The sequence below is a fragment of the Primulina eburnea genome, chromosome 8, assembly GCF_022965805.1.
Source record: "Primulina eburnea isolate SZY01 chromosome 8, ASM2296580v1, whole genome shotgun sequence".
NCBI classification, from domain to species: Eukaryota; Viridiplantae; Streptophyta; class Magnoliopsida; order Lamiales; family Gesneriaceae; genus Primulina; species Primulina eburnea.
In genome coordinates this window covers 1,634,881-1,653,054 of record NC_133108.1, presented here as the reverse complement: position 1 = coordinate 1,653,054, position 18,174 = coordinate 1,634,881, and the positions used below count along the sequence as shown (strand labels likewise).

General features: G+C 34.9%; 3 protein-coding genes and 1 pseudogene across 5 annotated transcripts; all 4 read left to right on the top strand.

Moving 5' to 3' along the window:
- Window positions 1-391: 391 nt before the first annotated feature.
- On the top strand, window positions 392-3,505 carry LOC140838276 (E3 ubiquitin-protein ligase SINA-like 7). The gene is made up of 2 exons (XM_073204453.1): window positions 392-888; window positions 2,654-3,505. The coding sequence occupies exons 1-2, from the start codon at window positions 469-471 to the stop codon at window positions 3,299-3,301; spliced, it is 1,068 nt and encodes a 355-aa protein (XP_073060554.1). The 5' UTR covers window positions 392-468; the 3' UTR covers window positions 3,302-3,505.
- A 208-nt stretch (window positions 3,506-3,713) lies between these two features.
- On the top strand, window positions 3,714-5,606 carry LOC140838277 (protein COFACTOR ASSEMBLY OF COMPLEX C SUBUNIT B CCB1, chloroplastic-like; annotated as a pseudogene).
- A 1,866-nt stretch (window positions 5,607-7,472) lies between these two features.
- On the top strand, window positions 7,473-13,835 carry LOC140838275 (uncharacterized). Of its 3 annotated transcripts, none has more exons than XM_073204451.1 (12): window positions 7,473-7,660; window positions 7,850-7,912; window positions 8,561-8,695; window positions 9,099-9,201; window positions 9,685-9,755; window positions 9,830-9,937; window positions 10,274-10,307; window positions 10,949-11,049; window positions 11,831-11,890; window positions 11,948-12,148; window positions 12,380-12,498; window positions 13,195-13,835. In XM_073204451.1, the coding sequence occupies exons 1-11, from the start codon at window positions 7,517-7,519 to the stop codon at window positions 12,467-12,469; spliced, it is 1,110 nt and encodes a 369-aa protein (XP_073060552.1). In that variant the 5' UTR covers window positions 7,473-7,516; the 3' UTR covers window positions 12,470-12,498; window positions 13,195-13,835. The 3 variants fall into 3 exon arrangements, with proteins under 3 accessions (XP_073060552.1, XP_073060551.1, XP_073060553.1); XM_073204450.1 differs by having other exon boundaries at window positions 13,013-13,834; XM_073204452.1 differs by having other exon boundaries at window positions 9,833-9,937; window positions 13,013-13,833.
- Window positions 13,836-15,023: 1,188 nt separating this feature from the next.
- Window positions 15,024-16,153, top strand: LOC140837660 (heavy metal-associated isoprenylated plant protein 21-like). Its single transcript, XM_073203772.1, has 3 exons — window positions 15,024-15,245; window positions 15,373-15,448; window positions 15,660-16,153. Exons 1-3 carry the CDS (start codon window positions 15,174-15,176, stop codon window positions 15,962-15,964), a joined length of 453 nt encoding a protein of 150 aa, XP_073059873.1. The 5' UTR covers window positions 15,024-15,173; the 3' UTR covers window positions 15,965-16,153.
- Window positions 16,154-18,174: the final 2,021 nt, after the last annotated feature.

Here is an 18,174-nt window from a genome sequence, read left to right as displayed (position 1 = left end):
CGTAAAATTTCATGGGAGGGCAGGCAAATGGATATGCTGGCATAAGAACTTGTCCGCATCTTTTATATTTATATTTCATTATTAATTGGAGTATATATTCTAAATGTAATGTGACTATACAAGCAACTTTACTATGAAAATGAAAAGCAGTAAGTTGCAATTAATTCCTTCTAATGCATGGTAAATGTAGAAGGCATGATTGTGGTACAATTTATTTCAATAATGTAATAATCAAGAATAGAAGCATCAAATATGTATGTATTTGCTTAGAATTATATACTTTATTGATAAATAATGATGGGATTATGAAAAAAAATTGAAATTATAGAAATTATACCCAACAGCTTCAAAAAAATATTAAAAAAAAATTTATGCCTTTCATCCAATTAATTGAATGGGCTTTTATCCTAGGAACTGCACAACCCAACGACCAGTGTAAATTTTGTAAATCTTGTCGTGTTCGGAGTGATGGCGAGGTTTTCTGCTTTTGGAGATGAAGATGGGCGTGAGGCCCGGAGGCACGCATCCAAGAGACCTCGGACCTCCAGTGACGAATCCGGTCAAACCGCCACTGTCTCCCGCGATCGTTTTTTCTTCTCTCGACGGCGGCGGATGATAGAAATCCGCGAAGAAAGCGAGATGGAGTCGGACGCAGCGCTTTCTGATTCCGATCGTTTGTCACCGTTGGAAGAACCAGATGAATATGCAGAAGAGGGAGATCAGGAGGAGGAGGAGGACGACAACGACGACGCGGAAGAAGAAGAAGAAGAAGAACTGCAAGATCAGCCAAGCAGAGATGCTCCGGCGCCTATTACCGTGACCTTAACGGACCCGGATGTACTGGATTGCCCCATCTGCCTTGATCCTCTCAGCCCTCCGGTTTATCAGGTTTCTTCTTTTGCATTCTACCTTTTAAATTCTTAGTCCATTGAATATGTGCTCGATCCGTTTTCTTGAAAAAAAAAATCGTTTCTTTGATGTATGCAGTGGTTATTTGAGAAGGGGGCGAAGGGACAAATTAAAAAAAAATAAAATGAAAATTGTATATCTATCTTTTGTAAAGGTTCAATCTTTACCCCAAGATACATTGAATCATCTGTATCCGTGAATGATTATTAGGAATCTTTTCATATTTTGAAGGTGCTTCGGAGCCGGAGCAATCGAATTGGTTTCTATGCCTTTTCAAATTATATGCAACAATCTGAGTCAAGTTAGAATCAATATTATAACTAAGAGTTGTTGGTGAAGGTTGGTGATGAATTTCTACTATTCCCAGTGTGTTTTGGGAGATTATTATCCGTTAACATGAAGTTGATTATATCACTTGGTTGGGTCTTATTTAGCAACGCGGGTGGAGTAATTTGTAGAGGTATTTACTGGCTTTTGAACTAATTTTAACTCGTTGCAAGAATTTGTCAAGATGGTTGAAAGGGTATTTGTTGGAAAGCGCGCTGCCCTGCATTGAGGCACAAATATTTTACAAACAAGAGAAAAACGAAACTAAGAGAGAGAGTTCCAAATTGCAGTCATACCCTATGGTGTTTGCTCTTCCATTTGCTTAAAATAAGGCGTCCATCTTGGCTTGCAACTGTGAGTTTTGTGCCTATGCTTCGTGTTCGACTGACATATCATGAAGTTCTAATGGGACAACTCCATCCCTCTTCCACTTTTTGTATAGGATACATTGCATTTTTAGACTGTCTTACTAAAGAGCTTTCCAGTGATGAATTTGGATCGCTGTTTTTTTCTTGCCATATTCATGTAGATATACTCTCTTATTGTTGTTGTCTCGTCAAATTACGATCATCTTCTTTCTTCCAGCCAGATGATTCATTCGGAGTGTGTACCGTGTGTACCTTCTTTCCCTGTTGAAGGCTTTGAAATGCTGAAACTCTGATTTGTTCTGGTTTTCCCCATTTTTGCATCAACTTCTGCAATGTGATATTTTGTTAAGACTTTCTACTAGGTTTGTCCAAACAAGGTTCTAAAATTAGTTAGGGTATAGTCAGGCGCCATACCAACGCCCAGGCCGCCTAAGCAGGGATTGAGCGTTGCTAGGCTGATTCCACGATATTAACATAATAAATCACATACTATAACTTCAACGCAATAACATCAAATTTAAAATGCGTTCAAAAGTACTCAACTAATAGAATACCACAATTTTACTCCACTTCTTCTTCCCTATAATTTTCAACAACTTGTTCGTCATTAGACACAAACTCAATATCATCATAATTTTTCTTCTTCAGATGCAAAACCATACTTATGAAGTTCTATCTCTCTAGATCGCTGACGAAGATGAAATTTATTGTGTTAGACAAGCCAACAAATCGCATTTGTTGTTAGATTTTGGTTTAAAAGCCCAAATAACTTTTCAAAAACAGAACCCCCAAAAAAATAAAAGCCCTAATCGTCCACGGCGCCTAGGATGCATTTGTCGATTAATCGCGCATAGGCTGATTAATCAATGCCTAATGGCACCTAAGGCCGCCTAGGCCGAATTTTAGAACACTGGTTCCTAATTATCGTGTTTTCAGAACTTGAGTCTAAATAAGTCTCCCAAAACCTTGTATATGTTAGTAATTCATACATGTGAGTGTCTTTATACTTGTAGTTGGCAGAACTGATAATTTGTGTTGATTTAATCTAGTGCGAGAATGGGCATATATCATGTGCATCATGCTGCACCAAGATGAAGAACAAATGTGGAACTTGTAGCTGGCCAATTGGGTACAACCGGTGCAGGGCCATAGAAATGGTTCTTGAATCGGTCAAAATTGCATGTAAAAACACGCAGCATGGGTGTGGGGAGACGATAAATTACAGTAAGAAGCATGATCATGAGAAAACATGCATTTACACCCCGTGTGCTTGCCCTCATCAATTATGTACCCATGTTAGCATATTCAATAGCTTGTATAAGCACTTTGCTACTGCGCATTCACATGCTTGCAAGAAATTTTTTTTCAACACAGTATTTAGCGTCGTAGTGGAGACCAGTCAGAGGTGTCTTTTCCTTCAGGAAAGACTTGAGGATATACTTTTTGTCCTTGATCATACAATTGATTCTCTGGGAAGTTTCATCAGTGTAGTCTGTGTTGCACCAACTTCATCAAATAGGTCATTCACATACGACATTTCTGCAAAAGATGGAACAAGCTCAATCAGAGTAAAAGCTGTTGCAGAGAACATGCCCAAATGGGTTTCACAGCCTCGTGCAAAAAAGTTGTTCCTGATGCCAAAGGATTTCATCGATTCAGTTAAGATAGAACTTATGATACAGAGTGTTGCAAAGTAAGCGGCATGCTCTGTCTGCATTTTATTTTACTTTTAATTATATCCAAGGTTTGAGTTGAGGTGCTGTAAACATATTTACTACCGCCTACGCACTTTTTATGTATGAATATGAATATGAATATGAATAAACAGATTTTTTAGGTCTGACATTTGTACTGTAAAATGAAGTTTTATTTTTTGGATACAATGGGGGATGAGCGTTCTATCTGATCTAAATATAAATTACCCAAACAAGTCAGATTCGGACTCGAGAGCATTACGGGTCTTGGGGCCTTACTCTTGCCGCCAGTCCCAAGGATCTTTGGCATAAAATGAAGTTTTTTGGAATGAAGTTGGATGTGTTTCTCCTTCTGAATATGCAGGTCTTAATTCTCCTGGGCAACTACACCATCTTTTGTTTTTTATATATGTGTTCTTGTGATATTAGGTTTTGTGAGTCTTTAAAACAATTTTATGCATTTGTTCCTTCAGTATTTTTTCTTCATTTGGAAAGAACATATTTCCTTTAAAAGCTCCCTCTCATTATTTTACTCCTTTTAAATTATACACCCTCAATTCCCTTTTTAAAACAATTGATTAATTTATTCACTACCTTGATGCGAAAATTTCTATATTATAAACTTTTCTAACCTCCGTAAACATTTATGAAATAAAACTTCTTAAATATTTATTAACATATTTCACAAAATATTAAAGTTGAATTTTTTATTATATAAAAGTAACATTAAAACAATAAAATGCTGTAACCTTCCGAAAAGATGAATCCACCCTCGCCAGTGACTATATTTTGCACACGTCTGATGCAGCTATACTCAAGGAGAGGTGGGGTATCAATATCGTCTTCCTTCCTCTGATGTTGAGAATGAAACTGGGAAGACTTTCTTGCTCTTTTCAGTCCACAAAATAACTCTTCCCCACGGATATCTAGCAGGCAGGAGGCGGGGAGGAGTGGGACATTCAGAAACAAGAATGAAGTGCCCTTGGATGGATGGAACCGGTAAATTTCGACGAAACTGATTGAGTCCTTTATTACTTTTGAGTGATATGGCAACGAAGCAACTAATCTCTCCATCTCATCATTGCACATTTTCAACCTGGAATCTGCACCGCATTCATCCATCATGGTTTTGACATGGTGGAATTTCGATTAGGCAGAGGAACCTTGTGGTTAATGTCTTTCTCTCTTGTTGATGTTCTTTCGTCTTCATCTGTTGTGGAGCAGCTTCACGAGAGTCTCGGCCTCTTTTTTGCTAGCGGAGAGCTCTGGTTAGTCATTGGCCAGCTGCTACACTTCTCTTGGTCTCTTCATCATCTAAGTTCCAGGTCTGTAGTCCCTCATCAAACGTTCTGTGAAATCTAAGGTACCATATTTGGCTGTTCCTTTCCCGCATGGGTGCATATATCTGTAGATACTCTACCGATCAGATTTAGGTTTTAGCAAAGAGTCTAATCACTGGAGAAGGGAGGTGTAGAAGGCACCTTATAACCAGGTGGCAGAAGAAATTCTTTCATTCTTTACCCGAAATAGTTTCAGTGGCAGACCGAGGTGAAACCATAGTGTATAAGCCACTCACACCACATCCATTTTGAAAATTTTCTTGTTTGTATGGTTGCTAATGGCACGTGGGAAGACCATTTCGAGTTCTGTCATGCAAGGAGTTTATCTATGTCAAATTTTTTGTATTATCCATATCGGTGTGTAAACATGTTGCCGTCATTTTTAGATTCGAGGGAATAATGGCTCCAAGCTGGGGTCAAGCTGCTCTACTAACTTTCTGCACCTGTATAAGTCTAGCAAGTGTTGCCCTCGTTCTTACAATAACCTTTCCTGACATTGGAAAAAATTGGTTTTTACCGACCATACTGAGTCCACTTGCGTAAGTGCACTACACCCTGTTCATTAATCGGCCCAAACACGAAATCCCTTAATTCGAAAAACTGATGCATGCTGATAGAACTGAGGCTGATACATGCTAATAGAACTGAGGTGCTTATTGTTGGACAAGAGCATCGAGAAAGGAGCAGATCAAGGTGAAAATGATAGCGACGGATGATGGATGGCTGTCAGCTATTATCGTGCAAGGTGATGATCAACATGTAGAGCAAATGAGAAAAAGTGCTGCAGCTGAATGAAAAGGGAATAATGTATGTCAGTATATTTGAAAGATGAAAGCGTTGAGAAATTCTTTTGTTGCAACAATTTTGACACATTTCGCATATTAATGGCCATTCAATTTGGATTTGTCGTTGCTCTTCTATTTGGTTGTCATATTGTGCAATTTATAATGGATCTTCCAAGATCCATTATATAAAAAATTTATCATCTTTTCGTCGAAATTCCAATTTCATGAATTTATAATTACATTTTTAAGCCCGCATGGGCTTAGCTCAGTTGGTCAGCAACATTGAATCTTGGAGTAATGACCAGGGATCGAGTCTCGCAAGCGGCAGTGTGAGAGTTAAATTCTCTCCAATGGGGGGAGCTCCTTGTGCGCGGCGTAGCATAAGGTCTAGCTGCTGCTGGCTGGCTGAGTCACCATGATTTACCTCCTCTCACAATCCTGTCGGGTCGGGGATGACGGGCGCCTAAGGTGGGCGATTTCACCTTTTGGAGCAATAATTACATTTTAAAGTTTTCATCAAAATATTGAACGATTCAAGCATATGTCAAGAATTCTTGAAAAATCATTGAAATTTTACAAAATTATATGGTTGATATCAGTTCATGAAATCAATGCTATATACTCAATTTTGGCTAATAATGATATACATGGAATACCCCAAGATTTAATCAAGGTTTGTACTAGTACAAAAACATATATTAACCACAACTTTATAAACTAAATACATGTTAAATAAATAAAAACGTAAATATATGTATATATAGTTACCGTCACATGGTTAAATAAATAAGAATAATTTTTAAAGTCAATTAATAAAATAATAAATCACCTCATATTTGTCAAAAAAGGAAAAATCACTTGGGAATAAAAGAGGTCTTTCTACATGTAATATCAGCTATTAAAACACCCCATCATCTCAGAATTTGGACAAATATACGAGTTTCTGTGAATTTTTTAAGAAAAATTCAAGTTCATTTATCCAAAATTTAGAAATGGTAAAGATCAACTTTGATGAATATGTTTCCATGCACACTGTTTTTGAGATTCTATAAAAGATAAATTGTCCGTCATTATATCTAGTATACCAAAGTTCCGGTCAATGATCGGAAAAGCTAACGGAAGTTGTCTTTTTCTGGTGAACAAAAACCTTTGAAAATCATATTGAAAATAATTACTTTGGGCAAAATTGACTTATAATTTCGGAAAACTTTCTATATAGAAATTATAAAACTCAACAAGACACGCCTACAATAAAAACATTCAGAATATTTTTAGATTATTTTGAATTATCATGATTTTTCTCGTGAATTTTAAGTGTCCAATGTCGATTTTGATAGAAGTTTGAATTTGAGCAAGTCAACTATCTAATAGCCTTACTAACACATGAAATATAATGTAATTTACGATAATAGAAAATATGGAAGCAATTGGAGTGTGCAATTTGTTTGGCACTCAAATATCAAATATTTCATATGTGAAAAGTTGATTCTGAATTATCATATAATAATGCCATATTTTTAATGTTTTGTATCGATTGTTTTTGGAAAAGACGCGTGTTATTACTATCAATACTTGTTATGCATGTTTAGGTACCTAAAAATCATATATAATATCACATATAAAAGATTTGATACTCGAATATCACATATTAGTATAACATTTTCAATGTTATGTTTTTTTACCGATTTTCATCCGATAAAATATGTGTCATTATATCAATACTTGTTATACATAATTGAGTATTCAAATATCATATATTAATACCAGATTATGAAATCTATCGATATAATCCTCGTATCATCGTGACAAACCGCCATATTCAAATCATACATTTCACTCAAAACGTGTGGCATAAATTAGTAATGTATAATGAACGAGTGTTGGGCATTTGCGATTGAATTGATAGAATCGTATAAAATGGTACAAATAATAGTTGTAGACACTCATGTACGTGCACGTTACGGACTGTAATGCAAAAGATTGTAAGTTGATGACTGATTTGATAGGTAATAAATATTCAAGGACTAAATGCAAATATCCATCTTTCGCTAATAAGGTATGACTTGCTGCAAAGATTTCTCCTTACTGGAGCGATGCTGATATCGTCTTCACAGATGCTCCGGCGCTTCTGCTGCTTCAGCGCCGCCGCGTCTTCTCCTTCAACAGTCACCGTGTCTTCTTCATCATCCGCTTTTAACGCTCAGAAGAAGCGTCTCGTTTTTCTGGGTTCCCCTCTGGTACACACCATCCCGCTCTTATCTTGATATTTACGCAATGCACTGTAGAATTCGGGGATTCAATGCATATTAGTGTGTTGAAATTTGGGATAAAGTTTGAATTTTTTTATGTTAGCAGGCGACTTCCCATCTCGCCACTGAATTTGGATGGATAAATCTACTGATTGGTGATAATTAAATGCATTACAGGTCTCTGCTTGTGTTCTGGAAGCTCTTTTTGGTGCTGCTTCTGCCCCAGATTCCTTATTTGAGGTACTCGTATTTGTTTGAAGGGCTGCTGTTTATATTCTCTCTTTTTTTCTCTTTTTTCTTTTTTGTACAATTTTTTTTTAAATCTCTGGGGAAATGGTGGTCGGGTTCTCCACTAACGGGGAATATACGTGGTTTTCCTGCATTGTAATGTTTGTGCTGAATATCGTTTAACAGACACAATCCTTCGTACACAAATGTGTTATGTCTATGTAAGTTATAATCTAATATTATATATATATATATATATATATATATATATATCCACCATACAGTATATGAGAAAGAAGTAATTCATAGTTAGTTCTGGAAAGGATCTGAATATGAAGATTACATCGTCCAACTAGATGAGACCTTAGTCCTATGATCATTTTATGGAGATATTGGATGTAAACACATTGGCTAGATTTTGAAATGGTACAGATAGCAGCAATTGTCATATATATATATATATATATATATATATATATATATATATATATATATATATATCCACCATACAGTATATGAGAAAGAAGTAATTCATAGTTAGTTCTGGAAAGGATCTGAATATGAAGATTACATCGTCCAACTAGATGAGACCTTAGTCCTATGATCATCTTATGGAGATATTGGATGTAAACACATTGGCTAGATTTTGAAATGGTACAGATAGCAGCAATTGTCACTCAGCCTCCTTCTGGAAGAGATAGGGGTAGAAAGGTGATGCCTTCTCCGGTTGCCCAACATGCTCTAGACAGAAGTTTCCCATCTGATTTGATTTTCACACCTGTGAAAGCTGGTGAGGTATATACGTTCTTCAAGTATCTATGACGTCATTTATCTGTCTCCATGTTATTTCTTTTTGGTAGCTCTGAATTATAGTAGAATGTTCCATTGTCATGACTTATTATTTATATAAATTGTTGTTATGTAGTTAGTATGGATAATTGTTTGAGATGACCCGTCAATGGTATGAAAATTAGTAGCTACGATTCTTACGACCAGTGTAGATAATTTCTTAGTTTTAGAAAAACCTGAAAATTCATATTTTAACGTGTGTGAAATGTAATTGTGGTATATCTGTGAATAAGGTATTAGGACGACGGCAAGTTCTGTATCAGGCATTTTGTTTCTTCTGGCATGTGAAACATTTATATTTATACTACTCTGACTTAAGGTTTCATGTATTCGTGGTACAACCATGCAGGAACCTTTTCTTTCCAGTTTTAGAGCTCTGGAGCCTGATCTTTGCATCACTGCTGCATACGGGAATATTTTACCAACTAAATTCCTTCAGATACCATCTATGGGTTAGTGAAACAATTCAATCCAAGAATTTTAAGTGTTTGGACAGGAAACTTGATGCTTCCTCCATTTACGACATTTTTTGGCATTGATTGGGAGTTATTCAATTCAGTTATGTAATTAAATTTATCTCCAACTAATTTCTTTCGTTTATTGGAATGTTATGCTAAAGTTAATGTCGCAATGAAGAGATATGCTGCGAACCTTTTGATGTGAGAGGTAGATGTAGTGATGATGGAAGTATGAGCCTTATCTACTTTAAAAATATATTTTTTGACTACTGGGGGTGGGGTGGTATCATTCAACTAATCGGTCTTTGACAAGAGGCAAATGTATGATTTATTTATGGTCTTGGAACCCTCCAGATCGCATAATCTCATTGGTCAGTTTTTACCAATCTTGCTATGGAGATATTATAGCTTTGGTATGATGATTTCTAGCTCAGAAGCTTACAACCAGCTGCCTCTGAGTTAGATGGATTTTTTCAGGAACAGTTAACATACACCCAAGCATGCTTCCTCTCTATCGTGGGGCAGCACCTGTTCAGAGAGCCCTGCAGGTTCACACTTTCTTTAGCTTTAGAATATTATTTCACAAGTTATTTATTATCAAATACACAATCATCTTCTTCAGCAGGATGGTATCAGAGAAACAGGGGTGTCATTAGCATATACTGTGCGCCAAATGGATGCTGGACCTGTTATTTCCTGTGAAAACGTGGTGGTTAATGATCAAATAAAGGTAATTACAGCATGTATTATTTTGCTAATCATGAAAATCATCTAAGATTGTGCAAAAGATTTCCATTCGTGTATTTTACAGCATTCAGATAACACTTGTTTGATACAAAATTTATGAAGAGACTTAAGTTTGATCTCCTTTAATTATCTTAAACTGCCTCAGCCACGAAAAGTTTTCTTACTTTCTGGTTTATTTGGTAGCCCAAATTCCTATTAATACGAAATTTCTAACAATGACACAAAAGCAGTCCACGATTTCTTTATGAACTCCCATAACTGACTTGCATTCTTTTTGTTGCACTATGTTTATGACTAAGCTTTGGTGATCTATGGGCAGGCACCAGAATTACTTGACTTGCTGTTTGCTCAAGGTCTTTATCATCTTTCTTCTATCCTTTACTACTTACGGACGTATTTCATAAGATCTACTGTTTCAATCACAAGCTTTGCTCAACTGAATTTATAACATATTACTGGCTTTGTGGTTATTTGTAAAGTTTTCAAGCATAAAACCTTATTGGATATCAGGTACTTTTTAAATGCAAAGTTATTTATTCATGGCATGCTTCTGGAAACGTGAACATCAATGGTGCGAATAGGATACAATCTGATAAAGCTTAATTATCCATGATGTGCTAAAGCAAATTTTCATGATAGTTCTTAAGTATGCAAGGTCATGGGAATAGTAAGTATGCAAGGTCATGGGAATAGTATATAGTTGACATTTTCAGACATTCTCAAGGTTTAATCATTCAAAGTATGGGCATCCTACCCTTAATGGGGAGATATTATTGATGTTTTCAGATGTTCATTTTAACAGTTTTCTTAATGTTATCGTGTGCCTATGTTTAATCTTAGAAAAGTTTGGATCTTCAGAAACTTGTTGATACTTCATGTTCTTTTTTATTCTAATCATAAAAAATTATAATTTTTTATGCTTCATATTTGTAAGTAAATTTTGCTTGGATAGTTTGCTCATGCTTTTAAAATTTGTGATGTTTAACTAAGGTAGGATCCAAACTTCTGATCCGTGAGCTGCCCTCGATATTTGATGGTTCAGCTAAAACGAAAGCACTTGCCCAGGATGAGTCTAAAGCTACATTGGCGCCAAAAGTAAGCAGACATTTTATTTGTAAAGAAAAAATGATGTGTTTCAAATCTCGTATATTCATGGTCATTGTATCTGATGATTGTGATTAAATACTCACTTCTTTTCATGCATTACGGCTTGCTTGAATCAAACAATTTTTCCTAGGCTAGATATATCTGAAACTACCTGGAACAGTTGTGCTAACTGTCAGAAGTTGTGATACTGATTAGTAGCCTATCACCTATGTGAAAAAAAACTATGCAAGGTTCTATATCTTTGGTGAACTATGCTCCTCAGCTCTGCTAAGTTATCTTTTATAATCCTTCTAGCTTTTGCAGTCTAGTTGATGAAAAAATGCTACTAGTTTCAATAAAAGTTGTTGAATTAGGCAACAAAATGACCATACAGCTTGCCATTCGGTCAATGGAGTTGTTAACATGTGTGCTTGTGTATCTCGAGCCTCCTCTTTTAGGCTCTGCTTCCACAATGTTTATGGTCTTGAGTAAATTTTCTGTTCTATATTTACAAGCCTTTTGAAACTACTTTGTTACCATGAACAGATTGTTCCCCAAGGCTAAGAGTTTGCTGTTCTTTGATCTATTGGTATTTTCATTTAATCCAAGGAGGATTAAATCATCTATTCCTTGTTCTTTTGCAATGCCCAAAGATAGTAGATGGTTTTGGTAATGACTAAGCTGACGTGCCAACAGCTAAATTTCCCATATTATTGTCCCAACATATGATCTGTTACAGTCGTCCTTGAAGATTTTTTCTGGTTTTACATGGATTTTTTTTTTCATGCAGATAACTCAAGAAGAATCATGGCTGTCATTTGATCAAAATGCTATAGTCGTTCACAACAAAGTAAGATTTCAATTTGATTTGATCAGAGATATGGATGTGTTACATGCAACTTTTCAGGTTCGTGCATTTGCAGGTTGGCCGGGAACACGAGCTAAAGTTTTGGTGATCGACGAGAAAAGTGGTCAGAACAATATTATGGAGCTTAAAATAATCACTACAAGAGTTTATTCCAGGGATGACATTAAGATTAGCGAAGATGAGGTGTTCTTTGGAAAAGGCTCGATGATATTTTCTTGTGGAAAGGGTACAGCATTGGAGGTGAACTGTTAATTTTTACAATAGTTCCGAATAATACAAGTTTCTCTATGTTGGAGAAATTTACATTTGGTACCTTCCATCTCTTTAATCATTGATTCTCCTTTTGCTCTGATATTTTAATAATGTTCCTATCTCTATTCAGTGGCGTGGAAGCAAATCCTTTCTGTTTTGAGTTTTGTCGTTGCTTGAAGTTATTGGATTTTAATGGTCATGCTTTGTGATCTCGTTCAGGTATTGGAAGTACAGCTTCCAGGTAAAAAAGTTGTGAATGCTGCAGCATTTTGGAATGGTTTGAGAGGCCAAAAGTTAAAGAGGTTGTGACCACTTTCATACGCACTCATGCAAAACTGGTAAAATGATTAACCTAACTCCATTCCGTGCCTTAGGTTCTCCTCTATCTTTGCTATGCCTCTCCTTCTTATGTGAAATGCTTTAAACTTTAATGTTTAACGTCAGTACTTCCATCAAAAAGTTGAAATCTGAAACATATGTGAAGTTCTTTCATCCTCGTATCTGTTTGGATACGCCCTTTAAACATTTTATGTAAGTTAATAAGCAGCATGTCAAACATATTCAAACTTTTTACTTTTAGTTTCATTTGAATTTCAGAAGTTCAAGTAAACAATAGTTGTTATCCCGATTCAGACTTGTAACTTTTACAATCCCCCCACCCTCCCTCCTAACAGAACTTTCATGTCTTTCTCCACTCACTTCATTGTACTACTACTCTGGCTGCTCAACTTTAAATTATTCATCACCTTTTCTAAGTCATGCAAGTGCTCGAATGCTAGTATTGTGCTGTTGTTGATTTATCATGATAAACATCTGATATACTCTGAAAGGCTCAGTATTTCTAATTGATAGGAATGACCGACGAGAAACAATGCATCAACCATTCATGCACCCGTACAAGTTCAGCTGAGCATGGATTAGCTGCGTCTCCAAACTGAAGGGACTGAACCATGCATGCTCGTATTCTTCATTCTTATTTTACAGCAGATAAAGGTAACTTCATTTGGCTAAACATTTCATGGAATTCTTCACAGAGTCTCAGTGCTTGGTGAAGTATCAAGATATTGCCAATTTGGGTTGATATTAAGGTTTATGTTCCAACTTTCAGAAAATGGTATTTATTTTCTTTTTCCCTTAAGTTTTGAACATTTGATTCTTGATACATCTGCCTTCTTACCTTTTAATCAACGTTTTATTAATGCTAAGCTCTGCCAGTGAAGGAAATCGCCTTTTCACTAAACGGTGATGATATTCTAGTCCACAACAGTATCTTGTACTATATATATTTTTTTGTAAACAGATTAAAATGATTAAAAGGCACGTGTAGTTTGATAAATGTTGTGATTAAATATAGGAAAGTTATTTAACCACAATAATTTGTGGACAAGTTGCTTGTCTAATATGCTATATATGTTGAAAGTAAAAAAGATTCAACGTAGGTAGAATATGCACTTGCCAAAGACGAAAAAAGAAATTCCTATGATTGTAAGCCGTCAAATGTGTTTTTTGAGCTAATCTTTTTAGTGGGTGGGTTTTTTTTTACTCTGTATTCGAGTTTATACTACATTTTGATATATAAAATCAATTAACAAATATGGTAAAAAGGTGGGGTGCGGCGGTGTCAATTGCATGTAACTTGGTGGATTGAAGTGAGGACGGACCGTTGAGAAATTATTCCATTTTCTTTACAGTTTTATTCTTGAATATTTCATTATTTTTTTCACAATTTTAGTTATTTTAATTAAGAGTATTGATCTTAGACAACCATTTTTCAACCAGCATTGGGTAGTTTGTTGTTTTGTTTTGTTTTGTTTTGTTTTGTTTTTATTTTGAGGATAATACTGTCGGAGTGGCAAGAACTTTGACAACTAACGGGATGGAACTCTACAAATATAAGGCCATGATTTCGTGCATGTTTTAGCTGAAATGAGTTGAAAACACCACCGGGTATGTAGCAATTTTTACGATGAAATCAAGAAACACAGGCAATAATTGAGGTATAATTAATTGATTGAAAAAGCAACCCCACACCCATTGAACTAAAATGAAAGCAAACATTAAAGCACTTTGACACACTTGGCGATTAAAATATCACCGGTAAAATATTTAAATAATTAACTATAAATAATTGTGACCCACTCACCATGATTTCAAGGAACATTCACATAGATTGTGGACAATAATTTTTCCCAAATAATATGGCCAGACGACAAGTCATTCTATTTTGGAATGCAAAAACAATTTGCAATTTTAACATATGTAAATAATATGATTCTTTTCTTGAGGTTTATAACATATCTTTTATTTTTTTTAGTCAATCGTATAAATCACTTTAAATTATTCTTTCATGTGTTGCAAACTATATATTCATCGAGTGAAACTACATAAATTTGAAAGAAACAGTGATAGCATTGCTAATCTCATGACATCTTAGTAAATTAAATTAAACAATCAAAATTTCTTGAATTTAGTTAGGTAAAAAAAAATTTAAACACGTACCTCCAAATATATACTTATTTTTCTTATTAATCAAGAATAATTTTGACTCCTAAATAAATCCATTGCAATCAAAATAATATATGGATAACCATTAATTTTTTTACAAGAAAACGTCGCAACAACCGTCCAGTTGTTCCGAAAATTCATAAAGACTAGTAAAAGATACACACGCGTTGCATGTGTTATAATTGTTTAGATTTATTTTACGTAAAATATATAGTGACTTGAGGAAGTTTTTAGTATGGTAAGAATAATAATTATGAAATTAAATATTTTGGTGTCCTCTAAATTAGTTACTCTAAGGGTCTCACGTTTAATAATATAGTATAGATTATTAAATTGGTTATTGATCAAAATAAAATAAAACTACACTCGAAATTAGTAGGCATATTATGTCTTTTGCTACATAGGCTTTTGTTGCCCCCTCCAAGTCCACCAAAGCCACTACTGGTGTATAAATTTGAAGAAACCCTTCATTTCTTTCTGCGTAAAATAAACAAAAAGAGAAACAGAAATGGGTGCTCTGGACTATCTTTCTAACTTTTGCACAGTCACCAGCACCAGAGGCAAAAAGAAAGCAATGCAGGTAAACCCTCATGATTAGTAGTACTATTGAATCTTATTAATGCTAAATTATGTACGTATGATTAAGTTTATTTCCATGGAATCAAATCCTTTTGTTTTCCGTTTTGTATATCTTTGTTTTTTGGCAGACAGTTGAGATTAAAGTTAAAATGGACTGCGATGGATGTGAAAGAAGAGTCAAGAACGCTGTCAAAAACATGAGAGGTCATTCTTATGTTGCCTCTTAATTTAGTCCATAAATCATGTACCTTTTTTCAAAAGTAGAATTTCTAAGCAAACATTTGATTGTTACTGGTTTAACTTGAAACCCTTTTAGTTTCTCGAGTTAATATGAAAATTCCAAAACACTACATGTGAAAGTAAATGTTGGTTAGATTTTGTCTGAAGTACATTTCGGTGCATGTATTTATTTCAGGGGTGAAAACCGTGGAAGTGAATCGAACACAGAACCGAGTAACAGTTAGCGGCTTCATCGATCCAAATAAAGTGTTGAAAAGAATAAAAAACACAGGAAAAATGGCAGAATTCTGGCCTTATATTCCGTACAATCTTGTTCAATATCCTTATATATCTCACGCATATGACAAAAGAGCCCCGGCTGGTTTCGTAAGAAACTTGGTGCTGCAGGCATCGGCACCGGTCCCGAATGCAACTCACGAGGAAGAGAAAATCACGTATCTCTTCAGTGACGATAACCCAAATGCTTGCTCTATTATGTGAGTACTGTATCAGAGCCTGACAAGTTCACTCTTTCTTGTGAAGGAGTTCGTTTGAAACCTGGCTTTTTTCCCCTTCTTTTGAGGAGCAAAAGACCACTTTTAAAGTTTTGAATGATATGAGGATATAAGACGAGGCATGAATAAGTGCATATATGAACACTATTTATCTTTTGTAGTTACTAATATTCATATATAATCTTGTTATTTCAATTGTTATGTCAGACGACATGCATGTTAATTAACACTCCGATGGAAAAAAATAACAATAAAAATCCATTTCTATGTTGGTATTCGTTACTAGTTCGAATTTGAGACAAATTTATATTTTTTGAGAACCGGTTGAAACGTGTTCCGAGATCCGGTTTTGGTTTCTTATTTTTTGATATTGTAACATGTACAATTAATGATTTATATTATTTAAAAATGTAACATGTATAACACAATTCATATACTCTAGAGTACGTTTTCAACTAATTCTCAATAGTCAATAGTAGTGGTAAACCGCAATATACATATATACATATATATATATATATATATATATATATATATGGAGGCACATATGGTTTTGTACGACGGGACAAAAATTAAAACCTTATAATTTTTTACGTACTCTGGATTTTATTAATTCATAGTCGGCTCTGGTTGGACTAAATTTCTTTATAATATTGAATTTAATCTTTGGAAGCTGCTCTAGAATAAAGAAGTTACATAATACAAATGAGCTGAGTTGCTTGGGAGTTATATAATATTGGTGCGTGAGCACGTAGCTTGTCGATGTTTTTGCCTTCTACTGATCTCAAGTCGAGTTCGAGGATTATTGCCTCTTGCTCGAGCTAGAGCTAGAGGTAGAGCTAGAACGTGAAGTTTATATTAAATTGACAGACACCTCGATGTGTTAGATTACGCCTTTACATATTACTTAGTAGATTACAATTAATCAAATCTCCTAATTAGTCGTGAATATCTTTAGAAGTTCGAAGTCATTAATTCTTTCTAGAAAATGAAAAGCATAGGTGAAGGGAGGGTATTGGTCAAATCAGAAAAAAAAAATGTGGGAAATGGAGATTCAAAATGAAGCCATGGCTTTAAGAAGTTGGTGGAAATAGAATAAGATTCTTGTGCTTACCACCATTTGGATGGGATTAAAGTGGATTTGCATTAGATTTACCCAAGTAATAATCATAATTTAATATGTTTTCAGTAATTCAAGATGCTAACTTTACTGTCATACTCCTATCTTCCTTTTGGTTTTAAGTTAAGAAAAATAAGAGTGATATTCAATGATATAACAATAAAAATTTTCTTGGTCACAATAATGCCCACTCATTCAATTATACGAGTGTAACATGATTATTGAAGGCTGAACACTCAAAAATATTTTTTGGTAGAATGAAGATTCACGTAAATATAACATGTAATTTCTTGAAAAATGTTTGGAGAAGACACGAATATAATGGAGATGCGACAACTTGTAAATTTTTTTTTTTTTTACGTAAGCCATAAGATACCCCCTATTATGCTTTTGTACAAAGAGTACCTTTCGAGGAAAACTTCTTATTTTCCTGAAATTTTGGCTTTCATTACTATGTATGATGTCGCGGTGTCGCTTATGAATTGGTTAGGAAACCAGATAAACAACTATTTGGAAATCTTCTTCTTTATTTTTTTAAACATAATTTGCTCTATGTTAATGCTTAAATACTTGTTATATATATGTAAGGTCTGGGGTCGAAGAGGGCGAGGGTGATTGTCGGTTTCATGAGGTTGCACGGAAATGAGTGGCTCATGACAGGTTTCTTGACGGAGAATTCATGAATGAAACGATCTTAAACTGGAAGAAGATGGATTGCGAAACTGTTCAGATACGAGATTGTGAAGTTGAAAATGACTTAAAAGATTGATATGTACTATTCATATCAAGAAAGTGTATCTTCTTTTCGATAGCTCATCATATAAGAAGTCTAAAGTTAAGCGTGCTTGACTTGTGGTAATTTTGGGATGGATGGACCTTTGAGAAGTTTCCTAGGGTGCGTGTGAGTCGAATTTGAACAAGAGAATGTTGATGGACGTGTTATTATTAATATTTTTATTTTTAATAAGAAATTGTTAAATTTGAGTCTTAGACCTTGAATTCAACAAAAGTTTCGTTTTGTAGACAAAAAGCCGCCGACGCATCGACCAACCGTTTAAATTATGAATTTAAATCGG